The sequence below is a fragment of the Puma concolor genome, chromosome B2 (assembly GCF_028749965.1).
Source record: "Puma concolor isolate L17-30 chromosome B2, mPumCon1.1.hap2, whole genome shotgun sequence".
Lineage (NCBI taxonomy): Eukaryota > Metazoa > Chordata > Mammalia > Carnivora > Felidae > Puma > Puma concolor.
In genome coordinates, this window is record NC_141671.1 from 31,451,813 (window position 1) to 31,470,588 (window position 18,776).

Sequence of the window (18,776 nt, forward strand, 5' to 3'; positions counted from 1 at the left end):
AGGGCTGGCAGAGATGGGGGCATCCTCCCAAGCTGTGACTCAGCTTGCCTGGTATTCATGTTGTGGCCAACTTTGACACTTTGCTCATCAGGGACTGTTGGTCCCAAGAGGTGTGAAGAAGGGCCGGCTTCCATGAGGGATGTTCCAGAGTTGGGCGATTTGGGCCCCACCCCCCTGCCTCCCTCTGCCCCTCATGCCACCTGAGTGATGAAAGTGAGAGGAAGGAGGGAGATGGGGGGTGGATGGTTCCAGATATTGGGTTGAAACCAGAAGGTAAGGAGGTGCCAGGGAGGGGGAATCTGGGGGGATCCAGATGCCCTTTATTCTGGGGAGCTAATGGGCCAGAGGAATGGAAAAAGTAAGAGGATTTCTGGGCCCCCAGTGGGAAAGAGTCAGGGGGCAATGAGAGACAGGAAGTCGGGTTCAGGTCCTGCACTGAGTGACCAGGACGCAGGGGGAAGGAAGTCTGAAGAACTAAGGTGCCGCGTCTTCAAGGGAGTGGAGACAGGGGAGAGAAAGAGGGGAGGGAGCGGGGATGCGGGAAGCGGGTGGGGACTGGAAGTGGACAGCCGGCAGCTGCGGTGTTTCCGACTTGCTTCCCAGTAGTTCCTCCGGTTTCCATTTCCAGTTGTTTCCAAGCCATTAAATTCTTTCCAGGCGAGATAAGGGGCCCGCCCGCCCCACCCAGGGCGTGTCACGTGTAGGGGGCAGGGGGAGGTTTAGACGGACAGAAGCAAGGAGAGCCTGGAAGGGGGACGGAAGGAAGACGGAGCTCCTGTGCCCCTGGAGGCATCTCTTAGTCAGCCCGCCCCGCTGAACCGTGAGTCATGGGTGCAGAGCTCTCAGCCAAGAACAAGTTTTAGGATCCTTTCCGCAAGCTCTGTGCTCTTCCCAGACCTGGGAATCCTGACTTTGCTTCATTTCAGAGTTTCTTAAAGGCTCAAGACCCCCAGACCTCCCTCCCAGATCCTGTAACCCACATGCTGAGAGGCTCCCTCTGGCACCTTCCCGGAGGTCTAGCCTCCGCTGCTCCAACCAGAGCACTTGGGGTCCCAACCAGAGCACTTTACTCCTGAGATCCAGCTGGCCACTGGTTCAGCCTCCAGCCCCTTGTTTCCCCTAGTGAGGGCACCTCCGAGTCCTACCTCATCGATAACCACCTTCACCCTGGTGCCACCACCTGATCCCATCCAAACCCTGCGCGCGCGCACGCGCGCGCGCACACACACACACACACACACACACACACACACACCCTCCACAGGGAGTCTAGTCCCCAGTGCAACGTCCCTTTTCCTCTGTCCCAACAGAAAGTCTCTGCTCTGCGAGGCTCTCCTGAGAGCTCTCCCGTCACACCTTCGCCTGGGGTGTAGGGGTAGGACAGAGTCCCCACCGCTCCCAGCTCTTCCCTTGTTCTCCCCAGAGCTCTGCTGCTTACCTGGGCAACAAGCGGCTGCAGTGCCTCTGCACCTGCTCTGTCCCTGACCTTGGGAGGGGAGTTCTCAAGACAGGGCAGAGCTACCGTGTCTTGGCAGCCCTGAGCTCCCTGGAGGTCCCCTTGCTTGTTCCCTGCAGCAGGGGCTCACGGAGCTGCGACCCGACCGTCGATCTCGGCAGCGACAGCAAGAAGGAGGGAGCCTGCAGTGAGCAGGGGGAGGAGAAGGGGAGGACCAGCATGAGGTCAGGGAGGGGAGCGGAGATAGGGCAGGTCCTCCCACCCCTCCAGTCCCTGCCAGGCCTTCCCAACGTCATCGAATGCCACCCCTCCTCCCCTCCCTGTCTGGGATCACCGAGTCTCACAATACCGTCTTGCCTCCTGCATCCCTGGTCCTACCTCCCACACCCTTTCCTTGTCCCATTTTTACTCTTCCTCCCCACCCTAGTTTTTGCCCAACCTGACATCCCCAATCCTTTATGCCATTTCTCCTTCCCCCCCACCATCTCCCCACCTGTTGCTCCTGCTCTCTCACTGGGTTCTCCTCTCTACCAGCACCCTTCCTCTTGGCCAGCCCCTCTTCCTCCTCCCTCCCTGGCACCTCCTCTCCCACCTCTGCCCTGCTCCCACTTTGCTCCAGCTTGGATCCTGTCCCTCCTGCCTGTTGCCCAGCACCGGTTCTTTCTCTGCTCCCCCACCCCCCCTTCCCCACCCCAGCCACTGCCATTCTTTCCTGGGAGTGTGGGGCAGGGGCAGGGGTGAAGGAAACCCCCCTCGACCCTTTCCTTCCTGGTCCCTTTGCTTCCACCTGCACCTGTCTCTTCCTCTCCTATCTTTTCTGCTGGCCCTGTCCTTACACTGCCTCTCCCATCCGTTCTGGTCAGTCCACCTGCTCTCATGGGATCATTGCCCCCTTTTCATTCGCCTACCTCAGCAAATTCTAGAGAAATGGCAGATGAGGCTTGAGTGCTTGGCTGAGCACCAAGATATAGGACTTGGGAAGGAAGTTGGGGTTCAGGAGAGACAGGGAAGAGAAGCTGGAAATTTAGGAGAGAGGCTTAGGGAGACTTAGCTCCCTTAGCTAGAGGCGGGAGGCAGATATTGGGGGGGGGGTAATGAATGGGAGGGTGTAGTCAGCAGAAAGCCAAAAGGAGCCGATGTTGTTTGGGTGCTACAGGGGAGCAGGAGCAGAGGTAGGAAGAGTTGGGGGCTCAGGAAAGAAAGCACTTTGACCTCAGGCAGAGACAGGAAGACTGATGCCAGAGGACAGGGCAGCAGACACTCCCACATAAGGATGGCTCTTTCTCTGACTCCATATCCCTTTGTGCTCCCTGCCCTTATGATGGGCTGAAAAGAAGACTTTTGTCACAGAAGTATCCAGGGTGAGGCAACCCCACCAGGTTTCACAGGGATTGAGTTCTTGCTACCCCGCTACCAACCTCATCATCAGGGAGTAGCTTGGCCTAGTCACAGGTGATGGGTGAAAGGGACCTGGAGGAGCCTGTATGTGCCCATCTGCCACTTAGGTTGGGGCACAGGTGTCAGCACCCTAGACTGGATCCCCCTGGTTACAGGTGTGTGTTGTTCCTGCATCAGGGCACACTGGCACAGTGTATGGCTGCCACATGCCCAGTTAGCTCCCTGTGGCCGAGGGCAAAGGCTTGCACGGACCCTCGCGTGGGTGTCCCCGTGTGTGTCTGGGTGTGTGTGTGGCTGTTTTTTTCCTGGCTTTGATGGGGAGGATGAAGTCAGCATCTTGGACGGAACTGGGCTCAGCTTCCTTCCTCTGCCTTGGCCCAAAGCCCCCAGAGCCTGGAGTGGGTAATAGCTTCCCTCTGATTGGGAGGGCTGGGGGGAAGCACATGAAAGGGTGAGGAGGGAGAGTCTGAAACAGCATTATTTGGGGAGAACAGACTGCACAGAGGATGAATTTTCTCTCACATCCCCAGATTTTGGTAATTCCGTCTCATGGTTATAGCCATTGTTCTTCCTATGTCTTATTCTTGGTTTTATGATTTACTAAGTATGGCCACCATAAGTATACTTGTCCCACAGAGTGGCCAGGAGCCCCTGGAGATGTGAGAACTCGAAGGATGGCTGTGGGGTGTTCTGGAAGTCCACGACTAGGAACAGATGGGATACGAATCTCAGAGAACAGAATGGGATTGCAAACATTTACAAGGTTACAAGGCATTTGGAGAAGCGACTGTAGGCTTAACAGACATAATTCCAGTTTCTGAGATCATCATTGTCTAAAATTTGATTCACCCCCTGGATTCCAGCTCTTGGAGGAGCTCCCGTCTTACATGTTTGCATTTCATCAGTAAAGCACAGACATTGCATTGCGCAGGTGCCTAATGAATTCTTGTCACTGTTGAGTTATGAAAAGACTGGGTGAGAAGGATGGGGAAAGGGAGTCTGGCAGGAGCCCCAGACCTAATGGTCAGAGCCAGTTGCCTTCACTGAGGTGTTTCAGGTGACGGTAGAAAGATCGGTGTTGCTGACAACTGTCCACATGCTCTGGCTTGTGGTCTCAGAATCCTAGGTCCAGGTGTCTTCAGCTCTGGACGCCCATCCTTGAAAGAACCTCCATGTCCCTGTCCTGACCTCAGGAGGATATGGGAGAAAAGATACAGACAGGAAGGAAAGGAAAGACCAGGAGAAGGGAGGGAAGAAAAAGAATGAGGGCAATTAAGGGCAAGGACCTGAAGGAGAAGAGAAGGAATGAAGAGAGGCCAGGGGCTGTGATCCAAGGGAGCAGTCCCAGAGAGGGGGAAGAGAGAAAAACAGTTGTACTGGGCTTCCGTTGACAAAACACTTTCCAACACAGTGCAGGCATTTGATCAATCCCACTTTGTGGCTGAGGAAATGGAGGGTCACAGACATTAGGTGACTTGTCCAAGGGATTTTGCTAGTGGTGATAAAGGTGAGCCTCAACCCAGGTTTCCTGATTCCAAAGCATGTATTCTCTCCCCTTCCCCAGGAACAGCCTTGGAAAGATGCAAGGCTTAGGGCAGAAACAAATGAAGGGGCTTCTGGAAGAACATGTTTGAGAAGGAAGGGTAGAAGATCTGGATTTCTAGAACTTTTTTTCTGCATTCAGTTGCTATGCAGATTTGGTAAGAAACCACCAAGTTTAAGATAGGGGACTCAACATTCCACTACTGAGGGGTGGGACTGGGAGATGGTGAGGAAGGGGAGCTCAGAGAGAGGAGACAGCCTGACATGAGATGGAAGAGAACCACGAGGCTGGGGCTGAAAAGGGGGCCACAGAGCCACAGAAGGAAGGATTTGGACCCATAAAACTTCCTTTGCCTGGAGACGCGGGTGTGGGGAGAAGGGAGGGGGGAGGACATTTCTATCTCGTGACAAAAGAAAGTCACACAATTGTTTTGTTCTCTGCTCTGGGGCGGGTGGGCGCCTGTATTTACCAGAGGGACCGAGGTCGCTGTGGCAACCACACATCTGGGCCCCCGAATCCAGATGTGCTGTATCCAGAAGCCATAGCAGAACGATGAGGCAAGCATTAGGCTCTCTAGTCCTGGCCCCCACGGCTGGGAAGAGGACGGGGGATTGCAGTGGTGAAGGGGGAGGAAGGGGGAGAGGGCTGAAGCGGGGGAGAGGAGAGGAAGTCGCCCCACAGGACAAGGAATGTGGACAGAGGAACAGGAACGGGGAGGGGGTGGCATGAAAAGGGAGGAGTTGAGCACAGGGTCAGCAGCAGGAGGAGGTGAGAAGAACAAGTAAAAAGAAAGGGAAGAGAGAGTGGAACAGGAGGGAGGAAGGGCAAAACACAAAAGGGACAAGAAACAACAAGATGAACATAGACTGAAGAGTCCAAAAGAGAAGGTGAGGGCTCCCAGTGGGACAGAGGGCAAAGAGAGGTGGGAAAGGAAAGGAATTTGGTGCAAAGAGGCAGAGGCAATGGGTCAGGGAGGATAAGAGGAACAAAAGGCCGGATCCTGAGGAAGGAAAGCAGCCCAACAGAAAGACAAAGTGGGCCTGGGACAGGAGGGGCCAACAGGAGGTGCAGGAGTGACAGTGGCCATACACTGAGGTGGCCTGGGATAAGGCTGTGGCTGCAGAGCCACATGGGCCTGGAGGGCGGCAGCCAGAGACTGACCTGCCTTCACCTTCCTGCCTTGCACACCCCTGCTCCATGCCTCTCCTGATCCTTTCCACCACTCCACTCACTGGGCCAATAGTGTCGACTGCCAGTTCACATCAAGGTGCCAGCTGTCCCCTGCCACTCAGCCAGATGCGCTGCAGGCCCCACCTCAGGGCCCCAAGTCTGAGATGCCAACACTCAAGCACTTTCCTGAGCTGGGGTCAGTACAGAGAGAGATGGGACAATGAAACAGTGATGAACCCAGTTGGGATTAAGAGTGGAATAGAGGAGGAAAGGACAGTGTAAATGGAAAGAGAAAGGTGTAAGGAACAAGGGACAGGTGCACCTTCCAGGGACCAGGCACTGTGAATATCTTTTACCCTTACACCAACCCCGAGAAGTAGGTAGGAGTATTCTGCTTTACAGATGAGGAAACTAAGGCCCCAAGTGTTTAAGTTACATATCAAGGGCATCCACTAAATGAAAGGTAAAGCAGGGAATCCAACTCAGGTGATCTGTCTCCCAAATCCTTGCTCTTGCACTGGGCCTGGATAAGCCTCGAGGGATGTGGGGACAGGGAAGCCGAGAAGCTAGGGCTGTGCTCCGGAGGGAGGAGAGGCCTAGTTCCTGGGAGCCCTGGTTCCAGGTTGCCATAGTTACTCAGTCTGTTTTCACCCCAAACACAGTAATGGGGAGTGGGGGAGCCTGGCTAGACACGTGAGGTTCACCCCTCCTCCTTCAGGCCTGGGCTTGTGGCCCGGGCGGCCCCTGTCCAGTCATCTGGGCGTTGAGCCCAGGCCCAGCCCACACCCTCTAGCTGACCCAGGACACTCCTGCAGGGCCAGGCCTGAGGCGCTGCTGGACAGGAGCCGCCGATGGGATCCCCCCAGCTTGAGTGAGATTTGGCCCCTCACCCTGTCCTCTTCCCCTTCCTCCTAATTAGAAGCACAGCCTTTCCTGCCAGGTCAGTTCTCATCCTTTTCTTTCACCTGGACTCACAAGTCTCAGTCTCCCCAAGTTTAGGGCTAAGAAGATGCTCTTGAACATCTCCCCTTCCCTCCAAACACTGCCCCCTTCTCCACTGTGGCCCCTCCTTTCTGGCTCACAGCCTTCTGGCCCCAGCTCTGCTGTTTGTTCAAGTTGCTCGTCCTGGAAATCAAGGGAGGGGAGGGAGAACCTGCTAGAATGCAGGAGACCCAGGGACGCTGCTTACCCCAAAGGGCGTGGGGCCCCCTGTCCTTCCTGTTTACTCAGACACATTCCAGGGATCTGTATCCTCAGGGCTGTCATGCCAGGAGACATCCCACCCTCATCCCCCCCGCCCCCCGCCGCCCCCACCGCTAGACACAGACATGCCCCAGTGTTGTAGGGGCGGGGACAAGGGAATGACATGAGGTCTGGGATCCCACACCCATCCCACCCCAGAGCCAGCTATGTCTTCAGTGCTTGGTTGTCTGATATACTGTCAGTACAGAAGCCACTTTCCCCCAATTCCCCGTCCTGAGCCAGGAAGGCAGTCACCAATTCCTTCAACTCCCTCCAAGTTGTTTATTTAATAATAAAAAAGAAGATATACATATACATAAACCTGATCTCCACCACCATCCCTCCTTTACTCCCAGTAACTAGCTCCAAAATGTAAAAATGTCCCTTGTCCCTCCCGGGGACCAAATTCCCACCTCCACCCCCTAAACAGAGAAACAAAAGAATAAAGAGTGTGCAGGAGTCCACCTACCCCAAAACTTAATCTCGAAAGAAGCAGGAATTAGGGGTTCAGAGAAATGAGAGGAGCCCTATATTCCAAAAAGGGTGAGAAGAGAGGTAAACCCCCTCACCCCCAAATAAGGGCTTAACCCCACACCCTGTCTTTCCTTTACCAATTGCCCCAAGCCCAGGGATCAGAGAACTTAGAAAAAACCCACTTGGTCACCCCCCACCTCCCGTCCCCCACCACCAGCTCTAAGTCAGTGTGAGTTGCACAGGTCAGGGGTGATTGAGGTAGAGGGGCTGATGGGAGGCCTGGCGTGCCTGGCCGGCTGCAGAAGCTGGCAAGGGGCCACCTGTGGCATTGCCTGGGGTCGAGGATGGCTGTTTTCGGAGCGAGGGAGGCACCGTGGAGGTCTTGATGTGAATCACCCGGGTGTCCATGACCTCACACTCGATCTGCATCATCTCCTCATAGTCTCCTGGAGCCCCCCGGCCTGACAGGGTCTCTGTGAGAAGGAGAGAGTTAAGAAAGAGGAGAAGCGCAGGCAAACAGAGAGGAAAAAAGTAGAGGTGGGCAGGGAGGGAGGGGCAATGGTGAGGAGACGGTCCATAGCAGGAGTTGAATGAGAGGGTAGGGATGGGGTTGGTGCAGGGAGAGGAAAGGGGCAGGAAAAGCAAATGACATCGATGAGTCACAGAGGACACATATGATTGAGGTCACAGAGGAAAGGACAGCAAGAGAACACAGAAGGTGAGAATCTGGCCATTCCCAGCCCACCCCCTCTGCCCATACCTCCTTGAGCACCGTCACCAAGGGATGGCCTGCACCCTCGTCTTCCTCCCAGGTCTCCTGCATTCGGTTTTTCTCTCCACCCATTTCCTGCATCTTCTCATCCAGGAGTCTAGTCTCTCTCTGGAATGGCCCACTCCTCTCTCCACTTCCCCCTCAGCTCCTCATGCTGGATCTCCCTATCAGAACCTCCCCATTCCTCGATTTCAGGACCCCTCCCCAGATCTGGCAGGGAGAGAATTACCATTGGGGGCCATGGCAGGCATCACCAGGGACATCTTGGGCCGAGAGGTCTTGTTGTGGCTGATGGCAGGGAGCAGCAAGTGGTCCTGGGAAACAAAGGGGCCGGGCCAGAGGGCTGGAGGAAAAGATGTGGACAGGCTCTCCCCACCTCTACTCTATAGCCTCAGCCTGAAGACAGATTGCTGGAGAGCGCAGGGTGACAGGGATGGGGCAGGGAAGGACTCACCCTTCGGAAGGACACAACATAAAATGTGTCTTCTCGTCGGTCAATTGCATCCAGGAACTCTGGCTGCGAACGGTCTGGGTGGCGATATAGCTGCAGTTGGCCCGCAGAATCCCTAGCCAGGAGGGGAAACAGGATTTGGGAGAAACTAAGCCCCATGCCCAGTCCCCACCGGGGAAGATGGGAGAGGGTAAGAGAAAAAGACACGAGACCCCAGTGGATGAGGGAGGCATAACGCCATTGGTGGCAATGATGACAGACACAGGATAGCTCCTGGGGGTGTAGCTCTTTAGAGTGAAACCTCCCTTAGTAACAGACAAGCACCCTCATAGACTCACCTTTCTGGGGGCCCAGGGGGTTGGGTGGGAACTGCCTTAACTGGAGGCGACTTCTTCCAGAGCTGAGACTTCTGGAAGGAGAAGTATCTAAGGATTTGAAGAGGGTGAAGGGAAACGGGAAAGAGACAGACGGCCCCTGGAAGCTGATGCCACCTCACACCCACCCCTCCACTTCCCCCAAATGATCCCTCAAACCTCCACAATGAGATGCTCCCTCAAAATCCCCAGGACATTTAGTCTTCCAGTGGCCTTCCTTGAACCAGCCCTAGCCCCTCCTACCTGTTTCTCCTGGGCCCTCTGAGGGATCTTCCGCCGGCCTCTCTGGTGACGCTGGACCCAGCCGCTCAGCTCGTCCGCAAGCCTAGGGAAACAGAGGGGTAACACCTCTGGAAGGAGCCAGAGCTCCCATTTTCCTTGCCTGCGCACAGGAGAGGGAAGAGACGGCAGGGAGAGCTGGTACTTCAGTACACAGGGATAGCCAGGCCGCCTGTGGAGGGGGCCTCAGAGGACAGGGAAGATGCCCCAGCTGGGGATCCCCCACACCTCAGGGACTCGGTTCGGTTGAAGTGCCGGCAATCAGAGGAGAGGAAGAGCTGGTCCAGGTCTCTCAGCAGCAGCTCCTTGGCACTGCCCCCCGGGAAGGCTGTCAGGTTCCTGGAGTGAGGCAGGGAGGAGGCAATGGTTAGAGGCTACCCCACGCCCCTCCCCCAACAGAACAGGCAACGATGGCAGGAGAACTCTGGTTCCCCTAGGAAGAAAAAGTAAGTTTTGGAGAGGAGATACACTCAGCATCCCCAAAAGAGAGAGGGCCCTCTCCTTACCTGAAACTTGGCCGGCCTGGGGGGCTGGGCTGGGGCTCCTCAGGGCCCAGGGAGGAACCCTGGAGGGGTTCAACTCCACGAACCGGCTCTTGCGCTGAGAACTCCAGCAAGTGTCTCCGGGGTCGAGGCTCCTCTCCGCTCATCCGAGGAGAGATGGGAGCTGGAGGAGGGTCACTGATGCTGAGGATGAGGAAGGATCGAGTAAGGAATTCCAGCTTGGTCCAGGGGCTGGTTAAGATCATGGGCTCTGCAGAAAGCCTGCCTGGCTTCTAATCTATCCTGCAGAGCGAATCCCTTCATGTGTACAACGGGAATGAGAACCATCGCTACCTAATAAAGCCAGGAAGCACGAGGAGCTCAGCAAGCACTTAAAAGTCACTATCTTTACCATTGTTATTACCACCATCTGCTCCAGGACACACCATTTGAGAGAAATGATGGAAGGAGAAGGGACTGGCTGGATGCCCCATGGGTGCTGAGGACAGCTGTGCTGCCTGCGTGTAAGTGGAATGAAAGGGCCTGTGCCAAGGCAGGCAGGCAGGCAGGCAGCTGTGAGGGTGGGCTCTACCCAGAAGCTTTGGGGGAGGCAGGGAAGGTCTCACCTGACAGGTCCAAAGTTGAAGGCAATGAAAAGAAGGAACACCATGATGCAGACCACCTTCCTGTTTCCAGACCCTAACTTGAGCTCGCTGTTCTAAGGTGAGAGAGAGAGATGAGAGAGGGGGTGAGTCATCCCCAAGGAGTCTGCCTGTATTCCCAGGAGCCTCCTGGGACGGACCGTCTTACTTCGGCCAGCAGGGCCTCCAGCCGCCGCCGGAGGGCAGCATTCTCCCTGCGGAGCTGCTGGTTGTCCGCCAGCACAGCCTGCAGCCGAGCCTCCAGCCCCTGCAGATACTCCTTCTTCTTCCTCCTGGACTGGCAGGCCGACTCCCGGTTCTTGATCATTCGCTGCTGCCGCTTCAGCAGCTTTGCCTAGGGTACCGGGAGGATCAGAAAAGGAATGACAGAGGGGTGGGAGAGGGGAACTATGCCTCCCAACTTCAGGAACTGATTACCCAATGCTCACACTGGCCACTCTATCCCCTTCCTGACCTCTACCGACACAGCCAGAGACGGGTTATTCCTCTCTGCTAAAACGTTCCACAGAAGGAGCCCTTCTCTCAACCACTCCCTGCTCCTGTCCCTCAGAGCTGAGAGAAGTCAGACTGTAGGAAGGACTTCCTCCATCCTGGTTCCTGGTGCAAACTCAGTTCCTTTCCTTGGTGGGTGGGGTCTTCCTTCCTCTCAATTCTTTTTAGGGCCCACACTTTAACTTTGCCATAATTAAAGAACACTTTACCTGGTTTTCCCCTAGGAAACAGCCTCCCTCTTCCAACTACTGCCACAACCATAACACAGTATGGGTCCCCTGCCTTAGATTTACTGACACCAATGCCATTTCTTCATCTTCAGTGTTAGCAAAACTAAGAATCCTAAAATTACAGAGTTGATACTCATATATAAACAGGGATCCACTCTGACCTTCAGGATCATCTATGGCTTTGCTTCCTCACTTTTCGATCCCTCCTCATTCCACAATTCTCTCTTCCATGGCAGACTTCCTCCCCATTACTAGTCTTACTCCTCTCCTCTCCAGTACTTACATCCACTTCAGGTGGGCAGGAGTTCCCAGGCATAGGAGCTGGAACAATGCTCTTCCTCTCAGGCCTTGGAGCAGGGGGGGCCGGCCCCTCAGGCTGGACCCGAATAGCACCTTGGATGAGGACAACTGGTGACACTGGGGCAAGTGAGCAGGAGAAGGAGGTGAGAGCTGTTCTTGTGTCCATACCCGTACCTGAGCACCCAAGGGCTGGGAGCCTCAATGGCTGTGAGCTCCCCGAGAAAGTCAATCCAGTCCGGCTCCTTCTCTCCTATTTTAGTACCTGGGGGTGGTTGGACAAGAGGCTGCAAAAGGATGGTGGTGCTAGGAGGCACAGCTCTGGGTGGCATTGGGACAGTGGTTATCACCACAGGTTTGGGCTGCAGCGGTGGCTTCCGGGTGGGCAGGGCTTTGCCTGAAGGAAGGGAAAAGGAAGAAAGGAAGGAATGTCAGGACTAGAGGCCTCTTGCCGGGGATCCCAACATATCAGCTTGCCCCATTACCTAAGGAGCCATCAGAGGATGGGCCCATGCTGATCTGGACACCTCCAAGTGGGGGGCCTAGGACATCCCGCAGGAGACACCCTTGAGGGGATGGTGACTCTGTCTTCACTTCCAGTACCTCCTCTCCTATAAAACCCTGTGTTGGGCATTCCAAAAGATATGTGAGTCAGGAGGGATATCAAGGAGAAGGAGCTGAAGAAGAGAATGCTTTCATACCTCTGAGAGGCAGAAGGAGCTCACTGGAATGTCTGGAGAGAGTAAGAAAGGTTGAGGCTCACCTGGTTGGGGGACTCTGCTGAGAGCAGGGAAGCCTCAGAGTTGATGGAGGAAGATGGAGAGACAGGCTCTAGCTTGGTCTGGACATCTGTGGGGTGTCAGGATAATATAAAATGCTGGGTATCAGATAAACACTGAAGGAGAAGAGAATTAAGATAGGGGATGGAAGACATGGTCCTTCCCCCTTGTACCAAAAACTAAGACTATTCTGGCCCTAGGCATGCAATCCAGAAGGCAGAGAACTATGGGGTTGCTGACCTGCTGGCTCTCTTCCTACCTCTTTGCCCAGAACTTTCCTTTCTCCTTCACTGGCTCCTGAAGCTGTCTCTATGCTGACAGCAGCCAAGTCTGAATTTCTACCCTTGACTGCTCCCCTGTGTCCCAATCCTGACTCCCAAGGTGCCTGCTGGCCATTCCTTTCTTGTGCCCCACCACCCACCCAAATTCAAGCTGGCCTTAAATGGGGCTCACAGCTTGTCCCTTCACACAAATTCCCTTTTTACTCCGTCAGGCTCCCAGGCACCAAATCACAAAGCCTCAGTCACCTCTGAGCCTTCCTGGCCTCTGTTAAATCCATCTGTGAGACTTGCTGGTCACCCCATGTGGGTGAAATAAAAGTCATCTGAGGGCCAGATTCAACCCCAAGGTCAACAGTCTGCCGCTACCTTTGGTCCATACAACTCTTTTGGGTACTTAATTATAGAACTGCCAATATTGCTATTTAAAAATTTCAACTTATGTTTATGAATAGGTAATATACTCACAAAACTCCAAAGGACCAAAAGGTAATTCAGTGAAGTGGATCTCCTTCCCTTTCTTGTCTACCAGCCACCTGGATCCCTCCTCAGAGATGATCACTATTTGATTATTAACCATGTGTTATGACACTCATGAGACTCTCCAAAAGCAAAGATTATGCTTTATGCTTCCTGTCTATCAAACTGATGGGTAAAGCACAGGCCCTCAGAAGATAACCTAAATACAAGGGGAGAATCGACTCCTTTGCAAAGTCCTCAACAGTCAAGGTTTATATCCTTATCTTGTTGGCGAATGTGATCTGTTTCTCTCTCCAAATCCATTTTCTATACTAATCTGCCCCGCCCTGAGGCTGGGGAGGAAAACAGAATGGACTGCATCACTGGGCTCCCTTGCCAAAGACAGGCAGTGCCAGGAAACCCTGAAGGCGCTTTGTAACCCACAATGAATTCAGCACATTCCCTGGCCTGGGGGCTCGTGCTCTTGCAATACCTATCTGCCCTAGCATGAAACTCTGGCATCAAATCCTACACAGGAAGTCACTGCAATTCTTCCATTCTATGTCATTCTTTCTGCCTCTTTTCAGAATCCAAATATCTTTCTTGAGGAACTGTATCCAGTCCTGCCTCTCCATGATCCATTCTCTCTACTCTGTCACCAGAGTCAGCTTCCTAATCACACTGTTCTCCTGCTCGATTCTTCAGTCTCCCAACTGCCCATAGGATAAAAGCTAAGAGTCCCTTAGCACGGTTCTCACTTGGCCTGCAGCCTCTGCAACTTTCTTGCCATTTCCCACTCCCTCCTCACATCCACTCTGAGGAGATACAAGCTCCCTAGATACACACACACACACACACACACACACACACACACACACACGTGTGCGCACATGCCACAGTCCCCACATTCATCTTGTGCCTAATTTCTATGTGTCCTTCAAACTCAGTTCAGGAAATGCTTCCTCCAGGAGCACATCACTGATCCAGCCCCAATAGGGTGAGCTGCCCCTCTTATGAGTTTTCATGGCACCTTGCGATGTCTATCCTGGAGTTCCCACACCTGCAGCAACTGGTATCTGTCTTTCCCCTCCCTCCACACTACAGGATTCTTGGGTCAGCATGATGCTCACATCTTCTTCATCTTGCATTCCCAGCACCCCGTCCAGTATGTGGCATGGAGTAGGTGCTCTATAAATGTTTACTGTGTAAACACCTAAGAGTAAATAAACTTAGTAACACTTAGTGAAATAGTGCAAGTAATGTTAACTGTAGGATCTAGGAGTTGAGTATATGGAATTTCAACTTTTCTGTATGTTTGAAAAATTTTTATAATAAAACTTCAGGGGTGGGAAATAAATAAATATGCCCTAAAGTACTGTCCATTAAGTTTTTTAAAAATGCAAAGCAACGGGGCCGGGGCAGGGGGGACAGGTGCCTGGGTGACTTAGTCAGTTAAACGTCTGACATCAGCCAGGTCATGATCTCAGGGTACCTGAGTTTGAGCCCCACATGGCATCAGGCTCTTCCGGCTCTCCTCTATCAGCACAGAGTCTGATTCAGATCCTCTGTCCCCACTTTCTCTGCCCCTCCCCTGCTTGCTTTCTCTCTCTCTCTCTCCTGCTGCCTTGGTAAAGCCCCTCTCCCATCTACCCTGCCTTGGTAAAGCCTGGGGGTGGTAGCAGGCTGTTATTACCTGAGGGGTCATCAGAGGTGGGACCCACATTGATCTGGACCGTTTCAAATGGGGATGCTGGATCATCTCCTAGGAGGCAGAGTGGGGGTGCCAAGGACTCTGTCTTTACAACCAGCACCTCTCCCACAGCAGGGACCTGGGTGAGAGTTGGGTGAAATGGTGGGGGGTCAGAAAAAATAAAACAAGGAAGGTGTTGAGAGCAAGAGTAAAAACAAAAGTTTTTACTAATTTTTGACTAGCTTTTACTAATTACTAATTATTTGACATTCTGGTTTTACTGAATATCTCCTTAAGTTGTCTCTGGCCCCTCGTTTTCTCTATATTATTCCTGGGAGGGTTGATGAAGTCTCATGATTTCGAATATTGCCTTAGAATGGACAACTGGGGCAAGAGCAATTTCAGAATTCTCAGCAGTTAACAACTCTCTTCTTCCTGGCCCCACCATGGCTGCCACATATCTCTATTTATTAAAATGACTCCATCTTCACTTACAGACAACCACAGAGGAGACATGGAAAATGAGGATATTAAAGAAATCCAAAGGCACCACCACTACTCCATGACCCATAGCACACAAAACATTTTCTCAGCACCTATGCATGAAGGGACTGGAACACCATCCCTGCCACAAACAGCAGAAGGAAGGAGATGGTTCTCTCACCTGGCTAGAGGGCTCTGTGGAAAGACGCGATGATTCAGAGCTGAGGGAGGAAGAGGAGCAGGGGGAGGACGGCTCAGACTTCACCTGAAGATCTGGAAGAAAGGGGTTGGGGAATAACCAGGAAGCAGAGCCTGAAGAGTCCAAAACGTGCCCAAAGCCTTGGAGGTGAGGATCCCCTCACCTGGGGCAAAGGGGAACGAACACATAAGGGGCTGAAGGAAAGAGGAGTGCACAGGCACTTATGAAGAGGAGGTGTGAGGATATAGGGGAGTGTGTAGTTCCTGGAAAACAGTGGAAAGAGAGGGTTTTGTAAGGATGAAGGAATCACAAGGGATATCTTACCTGGAAAGATAGGCAGGGGGTCCCAGGGTGGCTCAGGAGGGCTGACATCCATCCCCACGTCCAAGGAACTACTGCCAAACTGAATAAAGAAGGACATTAGACGGCAAGAATGTGAAGGCAACGGCTTCATGAGCTCTGGCTTGGGGCTGAGTCCTTGTTCCGGGGCAACTCCCGACCCCCAAAGGTTAGAGACAAGGCTAGAGAAGCAGTACCGGGACATCCTGCTCTGGGCAACGGAAGAGCTGCGTCTGCTCCTCCGCGACATCATCTAAGCCAGTATACAAGGTGCTGTCTGCAAGAGATGAAGAGCATCAGGGGGTCGTCCGGTGGCCCAGCCTACAGATCTACACACAGCCCTGGGCCCATCCCTCATTGGCTCGGCTCGGCCAGACCTACCGCCCGCCCACTTGAAACGTGATACAGCCAAAGAACTTCAGCTCCTCCTTCCCCCACCCCGGAACAACTCGATGTTTCTGCAGGGAGCAGAGGTCTTTCCCAACTCCCGCATCCCCCCGAATGCACAACGAGCCCCCCTGCTCCGCCCTCTTTCGGGCGATGGATTCCGTATTTGCCCAGCCTTCCTCTATGGACCTCCGCTTCCTCCCTGCGTGCCTCAAAAGCATAGTATGCCACAGCCCTCCTCCCTCCCCCAGGCCTCACTCCGCAGACCCCAGTCCTCCGGGCTCAGCAAGTTATCGGTGAAAAAACGTGTTGGGTCCGCAATCTCGCTGAGCAGCATCAGTTCCGCCATCTTTCCCTCCCGCCCCCCAGCCATGAGACGGTCCCCAAGACCCGCCTCTCCCCATCATCAACTAATCAGTTGACTCTTAAAAAAAGGGGGCGGTGTCCCGGAAGCTCTACCGACCAGTAAGAGACCTGGGTGCTGAATACTTGAGATGGCTGGATAGGGCGGGCCAATGGGAGCACGGCAGAAGGACAGCACTCCCGCTGAACCGGGCTGTATAGTTTGCGCATGCGCCGGGCGGGACCCAACGAGAAAGCCTGGGAGATGTAGTTCCCGGGATTTAAAGGCCCGCCATCTCCCCCAATCCTAAATTCAGAAGTTTATGTATCGTCCATTTATCCTCGGATATGAATAAGCCCCCCCAAAATGTAGCACAGGTGATCATATGGCTTTTAATGGTAAAAGAGGGAAGGAGGCGCACTGAGTCCACTGTTATCTCCCCTAAGAAAGCAAAAGCTAGGAATGAATGGGACATGGCTGAAACCCTCCCTCTTGGTCCCCTCAAAATCTCACGGCATAAACCACAATTCACAGGTTCCTGTCTCTTTTAAGATTTAACTTTTAATCAGCCAAACATCTTGCGCAGACCCTGAGCCAGCCCTGCATCTTGTTTCTTCCCCTGAATGATCACCTTTCCCAGCTCTTCCTGGGCTGCCCGGTTTTTGGGGTCTACCGCCAGCACCTTCCTGAGGTCAGCAGTTGCTTTTTCAAGGTTCCCAAGGGCAGCCTGGGCAACCCCCCTTCGGTACAAGGCCTTTAAATGGCCAGGTTCCCGCTCCAGCACTCGGTCACAGCTCTGGGCTGCCAACTGAGGCTGCCCTAGCAGCAACTGACAGGCAGCCAGATTGGCATGAAGAACAGTTCGTTCTGGAGGGCCGGGTGGGGGTAAAGTCAGCAGCAGCCGAAGAGCCCGTCCATAGCATCTGGCAGCCGCTTCAGGGTTCCCAGCTCGAAATAATTCTGTGCCCCTTGCACGTTCTTCCCTGGCCAAGGCCTCCTTCTCACTGGCCTCCAGCTCCCAGGAGTCCCTGCCCTGAGTGAAGGAGGCCAGTGTGAGCCTGAAAGGAGGTCCAGAGTGTTCAGAGAGCTGAAGCTCTGCCTCCTCACCTTGACACATGGACTCCAAGCATTTCTCTATGAGTTCCCCCCAAGTCCCCTCCCTCCATGGGCCTAACCCCATAGTTAGCTCGGTCCATCCCTCTGGCAGGCCTGACGCAAAAGGAAACCCAAACGCCAGTACCCGGCAGCAGGAGCCCAGCTTGGGTTTGTCCAAGCCATGGCCACGGATTATGATCTTTTTAACAAAGCTCCCATCCGGACAGTACCAGAGATCAGAAGCTTGAAGGGGCTCTGGCATCTCACTGGTTGATCCACGAGACTTAGCAGAGTTTCCTTGAAGTCCAGCGGCCAGTTTTTCAGTTCCTTGAGAATTCTCTAGAATTTGGCTGGCTTGATTTGGGCTCACTCTCAGCTCAAGGATTTCAGTAGGAGGATCTGGGGACTGCTGCTTGATCTGGGTAGTTGACTCAAGGTTCTCCTGGGGGTTCTTTTCCCATTGTTGTTGCGGTTGAGAGGTGTCCTTCTCTCCCACTGGATTGACTGGTGGCATCTCCATTTGGCTGCCTGGTCCCTTCCACCGTGGGTGAATCCACCGTGGGTGAACAGTTTTGGTCAGAAAGGGGTGGATCAGTTTCAGGTCAGCACCTAAAAAGAACACCAAAACAATGCTAATGGCAGAATTCTTACTTAGACGTCCTTTTTGTCCTCCCCTGTCCTGGGACCCAGGCCCCCAGTCCTCAGTCTTTTTTTTTTTTTTTCTTCCTCCAAAAATCCCTGTCGGACTAGAGCCTCCGGCCCACCCAAAACTAATCCAGAACTAATGCAGAACTATAAATTCCACAAATCCCTGCGGTTCGGGTAGCCGCCCCAACTACGGACACCCGATCGAGTCAAAAAGTACCTGGGCAGCCGAAACGCCTAGCCTGGTGGCAATATCCGGACCATTCGGATCACCTCTCCTTCCGAAGCTAAGTGCTTCCTGAGTACTGTCCTCAGAGTCTTGCTCCACGGGGAGAAGACAGCCGTGGGCCAGGGGCATCTGGGGACAATAACAGCTAACCCTGAGCCCGCGAGGCTGCGAATCTAATCAAATTCCTGTCAACCAATCCGGCGGAGGGAGAGATCTGGTTAGCCCGCCTTTTGGACGTGACATCATTCCCCCCGCCCCCTCCCTCCCCCCGCCGCAACCGGGAAGCTGTAGGCCTTAGCAACCGAACCTGGCCGAATCAAACCGAGCTGGCGAGGTCCGACTGGTCAGGTCATTGAGACTAAAAGTCTGGAGAAGTCCTGAAATGGGAGACTGGGGCTCAGGAGGGAGAGCGGGGGAATGACGGAGCTAGCGGTGACTGATGGCGGTAGCAATCTTTTTAGGTGAAGACCCCAGGCCCACCCGTGCCCTATGTTCAGGGCTCCCAGCCAGAGCCATCCAACCTACTCC

The 18,776-nt window shown here is 53.9% G+C and overlaps 3 protein-coding genes across 16 annotated transcripts in view; all 3 read right to left on the reverse strand.

The window, feature by feature from the left end:
* Positions 1-1,644, reverse strand: part of TNXB (tenascin XB) — a 58,375-nt gene extending 56,731 nt beyond the window's left edge. For 8 of the 9 annotated variants that reach the window (XM_086705792.1, XM_086705790.1, XM_086705788.1 and 5 more), the window contains exon 1: positions 1,439-1,643. The gene's annotated coding sequence lies outside the window, so the exon portion shown is untranslated. Of the gene's footprint in view, positions 1-1,438 lie in introns of all 9 variants that reach the window. The other variant, XM_086705789.1, reaches the window with a different exon arrangement.
* A 5,427-nt stretch (positions 1,645-7,071) lies between these two features.
* On the reverse strand, positions 7,072-16,356 carry ATF6B (activating transcription factor 6 beta). Of its 6 annotated transcripts, none has more exons than XM_086705837.1 (19): positions 16,204-16,356; positions 15,747-15,826; positions 15,535-15,613; positions 15,193-15,284; positions 14,532-14,667; positions 12,848-12,940; positions 12,086-12,171; positions 11,808-11,943; positions 11,588-11,719; positions 11,309-11,442; positions 10,452-10,637; positions 10,268-10,359; positions 9,666-9,845; positions 9,388-9,498; positions 9,124-9,205; positions 8,845-8,915; positions 8,510-8,621; positions 8,285-8,369; positions 7,072-7,756 (listed from the first exon to the last, which is right to left on the reverse strand). In XM_086705837.1, the coding sequence occupies exons 1-19, from the start codon at positions 16,307-16,309 to the stop codon at positions 7,527-7,529; spliced, it is 2,223 nt and encodes a 740-aa protein (XP_086561963.1). In that variant the 5' UTR covers positions 16,310-16,356; the 3' UTR covers positions 7,072-7,526. The 6 variants fall into 6 exon arrangements, with proteins under 6 accessions (XP_086561963.1, XP_086561962.1, XP_086561961.1 ...); XM_086705836.1 differs by having other exon boundaries at positions 8,845-8,912; positions 16,195-16,343; XM_086705835.1 differs by having other exon boundaries at positions 16,195-16,343.
* Positions 16,357-16,820: 464 nt separating this feature from the next.
* On the reverse strand, positions 16,821-18,428 carry FKBPL (FKBP prolyl isomerase like). Its single transcript, XM_025917307.2, has 2 exons — positions 18,240-18,428; positions 16,821-17,983 (listed from the first exon to the last, which is right to left on the reverse strand). Exon 2 carries the CDS (start codon positions 17,892-17,894, stop codon positions 16,845-16,847), a length of 1,050 nt encoding a protein of 349 aa, XP_025773092.1. The 5' UTR covers positions 17,895-17,983; positions 18,240-18,428; the 3' UTR covers positions 16,821-16,844.
* Between the last annotated feature and the right edge of the window lie 348 nt (positions 18,429-18,776).

Excerpts from the sequence above, each read along its gene's own strand:
- ATF6B (XM_086705835.1), bottom strand. The coding sequence starts at position 16,309 with ATGGCTGGGGGGCGGGAGGGAAAGATGGCGGAACTGATGCTGCTCAGC. Across the intron at positions 11,944-12,085 it reads CAGCAGAGTCCCCCAACCAG|GGTTTTATAGGAGAGGAGGT; the intron begins GTGAGCCTCAAC and ends TGCCCAACACAG. Across the intron at positions 9,846-10,267 it reads TTCAACTTTGGACCTGTCAG|CATCAGTGACCCTCCTCCAG; the intron begins GTGAGACCTTCC and ends CCTCATCCTCAG.
- FKBPL (XM_025917307.2), bottom strand. The coding sequence starts at position 17,894 with ATGGAGATGCCACCAGTCAATCCAGTGGGAGAGAAGGACACCTCTCAA.